This window comes from Austrofundulus limnaeus, unplaced genomic scaffold (assembly GCF_001266775.1).
Source record: "Austrofundulus limnaeus strain Quisiro unplaced genomic scaffold, Austrofundulus_limnaeus-1.0 Scaffold0, whole genome shotgun sequence".
In the NCBI taxonomy this organism is placed as follows: Eukaryota; Metazoa; Chordata; class Actinopteri; order Cyprinodontiformes; family Rivulidae; genus Austrofundulus; species Austrofundulus limnaeus.
Window position 1 is genome coordinate 8952214 of NW_013952402.1, and position 4199 is coordinate 8956412.

General features: G+C 38.3%; 1 protein-coding gene across 1 annotated transcript in view; it reads left to right on the plus strand.

Moving 5' to 3' along the window:
* Positions 1–4199, plus strand: part of LOC106513379 (VPS10 domain-containing receptor SorCS1) — a gene marked incomplete in the record, with an annotated part of 60021 nt that overhangs the window by 16854 nt on the left and 38968 nt on the right. Inside the window, 3 exon segments of the mRNA XM_014002179.1 lie at positions 155–254; positions 435–593; positions 3841–3914. Coding sequence (XP_013857633.1) covers positions 155–254; positions 435–593; positions 3841–3914 — 333 coding nt within the window.

Below are 4199 nucleotides of genomic sequence, written 5' to 3' on the forward strand. Positions count from 1 at the left end.
GTCCAGAAAATTGCTTTAGGACTTATGCTGCTGCAATTTTCTGCTTGCCTGACATGTCTAATGATCCCATCAGCATCTTAAACTGTTAAAGAGTTGCTCTGTTCTACTTTATTCCCCTGAAATCTATTTATTCTGATCTGTGATTAAATTCTAGGTCAACTGATTATGGGACCACATATGAAAAACTTAATGAGAAAGTCGGGACCAAAAGCATTCTAAGCTACTTGTATGTGAGTCCGAACAACAAAAGGAAGGTAAGGATTTATGTTTTTTATCAAACAGCTTGATTGCATTGACTAAATCATTAGCTAAATGTGCAGAGGCCTTCGAGTTGCATCCATTCCAAGCTGTGCACTGAACAAGCACACTTCAGGGAAGAATGATGTCACAGTGGGCCGCTGATATTTTTTTCTCCGTCTCTTTTCTTGTCTCAGATCATGTTACTAACTGACCCAGAGGTGGAGAGCAGCCTGCTCATTAGCCTTGACGAGGGGGCGTCCTATCAGAAACACAGCTTAGCCTTTGATATCCTTAGYCTGCTTTTTCACCCTGAGCAAGAGGACTGGATCCTGGCTTACAGCCATGACCAAAAGGTAACGTGTAGGTGTCAGATGATGTGACTGAACCAGAATGAAAGATCGTAAAGAAAGAAAACCATCTGCATAGCGGCTCAAGTGTTTGCGTTGCTCTGCTGTTGCGGTCTTTGTTGTAGCGCTCATGTAATTGTGGTCAATGTGAGGTTACAAAAATCATATCTCTGAGCAACAGTATGAATTAAAGGCTTAGCATTCTTTGAAGAAATCCATATTGTTGCTGCCTTTCATGTTGAGGTTTTAAACTAAGATATCTCACTTTCAGCAGGCATAGAGCCAGAGCCACTTTGGTCAGACTTTGTAACTGACATTATGTACAATCTCATGAGGTTTTGCGAGATGTGTTAGAGTTCAGAAAATGTGCTGAGAGTGACTCTCAGCTACTACCACACAAAATTGAGCTCAATATCTGTAAAACTAMCTGAGCTGTATGGTTAGTTCCCTGAATGAATGGCAACATTTTTGGAAAATACTTTGCACACTTTGTGTATCACTTGAAGTACACAATAGTAATCCTAAGTAAAAAAGACTTCAAGCTACTACCATATTAAATTTTAGCCCAAWATTTGCAAAATTGGTGGAATTGTTCCCATTWATTTTTTTCTCAAGTTCAGTTCRCTGTAGTGGCCATCTTGAATTGAGCTGACTCTGCAAATTAATCACTATGAAGGACAGTGAAGCTCCACAAAGTCGTGCTGCATAGTTTGCGGACTCAGTCTTTTGCAGATTTTTTTCCAAATAACCTAACTAYTAGTAGTTTGCAGTAATCCCCATAATTTTGCGAAAACTGGATAAAGAGTAAATACGATACAGTGAGGAACGTACGTTTTTGTTCTCTCTCATTCTTTTTTATTTTATTTTTCAAGCTAAATTATTAAGAGCATTATAATTAACTAATTTTGTAACATAAAGATTAATGTAGTTTCAGTTCTCTATAAGAAAACTATACAGTACAGTAGAATGTATTACAGTACGGTACGCATGTCCTGTGCCCACGTTCCACCCAGAGTGCAGCATTTTCACCTGCTAACACCAGGGCTATTCAACTAAATTTCTCTGGGGGCCACAGTTACTGCAGACCAACAGCTCAGGGGCCAAACATCCAGCAATTAAACTCATTATGTAAATAATCCAAGTATTACAAAAATCTGTTACCTTTGAAATAGTTTATTTTGCTGTATTTAATCATGAATACAACATATAGAACCCTATAAAAGTAATCCTAATTAAACAATATGAAAACAAAAAGAACACATTATGCCTCCCATTTCACACAAATAATATTTTGACATCTCTGACTTGCCAAATTTTTAAACCAATTTTATTTTCAATTTTATATTTTTGTATTCAACTGCTTGTATTTTTAGGTGTCTTAAGTGTGCGTAAAAATGGCTTTAACCAGCTTGTAGCCAAGATTCTGACATTTCTGTAGATACCAAACATGCCTATGTTCAACTAAAAGAACTTAAAATAATTAAAGTAGAAAACCGGGGGGTTTTGGCTTAAGAGATGAGTGAACCAATTGGCGGGCCAAAATTTGGTCACTTGCGGGCCGGATGTGGCCTGCGGGCCACCAGTTGAATAGCCCTGTTCTAACAGTTTACTGTACAGTACTGCATGGCAGATAGCTGTAAAATGTTTCATTCTCGTGTTTTTTTTTTTTTTTTTTTTGGCTCTTACTGCATTACGAAGCCACTCAAATTTGCTATAGGCCATTTTTGGGCCACATATAAAATATTAATTTTTTTTACTAGTTCTTTTACAATTTCAACTTCTAGTTTACGAGGTTTTGCGAACAGACAGATACAGGATCTCTTCAATACTTAACAGCCAATGTTTAAACACAGTTGTTGAACAATCAGTAWGAGCTCAGAATGTGTTTTGGGAACAACTTTCAGCTAGTAGCACACCAAACCTTCTCAATACCAGCAAAACTGTTCGAGCTATAGTCATTTTTAATGTTTACTAAGTTTGCTTAGCTTTGTCAGCCATGTTGATTGGAGCTAATGCAYAAGCACTGGTTATTGTCTAAAGTTTTATTTAAACCCATCCTGTGGTTTATGAGCTGCTCTTCCGAACTCGCAAAAACATTATTGTTGCTTTACTTTCATGGGTGGATGATAAAAATGAACTGGCACTGTTGAAAGCATTGCTTTTTTTAAAGAGCAGCTACCATTATGGACACAATCTGCCTCAGCTGCCAAAAACAAAGGCACTTAATCACTTGCACCCTTAAACAAATCAAAAGGCCATTCTGCAAAGATCTTTAGGGTGGATGTGTCATACAGGCAGCAAGGAGGAAAGCTAACAAGACAGGCACACCCCAAATAAGCCTTGAACTCACACACATACGCACACACAAAGTCACACAACWGTGAACATAAACAGCCACCCTCTATTWCTGAGTGTGAGAACCCCGCTGTCTGCTTTGTTCAGCAGCTCAAACATCAAACTCAACCTTCCTCCGTTTGCTGCTGGCCAACTGGATTTTCAGAGACATGGCCTGAGAAGTGAGACAAATGGTGCAGAGAGGAAGACGAAAGCTCAGTTGAGAGTCATCAGCGGGTCAAAATGAAGACGCTTAAGAGACGTGTGCCTGCAGGTCATCCTTAACATCTCTGTATTTCCTTGCTCCCAAAAGGAACAACAACAACAACAACAAAATCCCTAAACGAATCACAGCTCAACTTTGTTTTACATTTATTGATTATCTGTCACGTTGTTTAAAAGTCGCCCGTTCCGAGATGAGTCAGAACGATGCTGCTGATCCTTGTAAAGCTGAGAGCTTAAGATGCTTGCTGCTCAATCTCCGAGGCAAAATGACAAGACTTTAAAGCACTCGAACATCAGTGCAAACGCTTCGWGGAGAAAAAAAATTACAGTGACAGTAAAATGAGGGCTTTTATGGTGTCATTTACGTTAAAATCCTGCTCTGTTACTCCTGGAACAAAAGTCTTTTATCCACGACTTAGAACACAATCGAAACGATTATCTATTCAGTGTTTTTGATATAACCTGGCTTCAAAGTGTTCYTGCACTTGTGCAACAACTAATTGATTTTCCCCTATTCGTGACATGTTCTTATGCCGAATACTAACGAAAAAAAACAACAGCGTGTTGATGCTAGAAAATCAGAKCTGCTCAGTAGCACTGCTGGGTATAAGTCTGATGAAAATTCTGTTTGATATTGTGATGTAAAAAATATGATAGTGTATATGTATTTGATGAAYGGATTCTGCTTTTTCAGCTTTACGTCTCAGTTGAGTTTGGGAGGAGATGGCAACTTGTGCAAGACAACGTTGTTCCCAACAGGTTCTACTGGTGAGATAATCAGCTCATGGTTTGGCTGAAGAATACTCTTTGTTTGTGTGTTTTTTTATTTGTTTGTTTTTTACTTGATAGACAATTCTGCCCTGAAGAGTGGTGCATGGTGTGGAAAATTAATCAATAACTCATCTACAATAATAAAAAACAATGTTACACAGAAACATAGAATTGTATTAATTAGTTTCATGGTTATAATACGGACGCTGCTGGTTCGAGCCAAGGTTATAAGAAGGGCACAAATAATTACCAAACTATGAGTTTGCTTGCTTTGGATATATA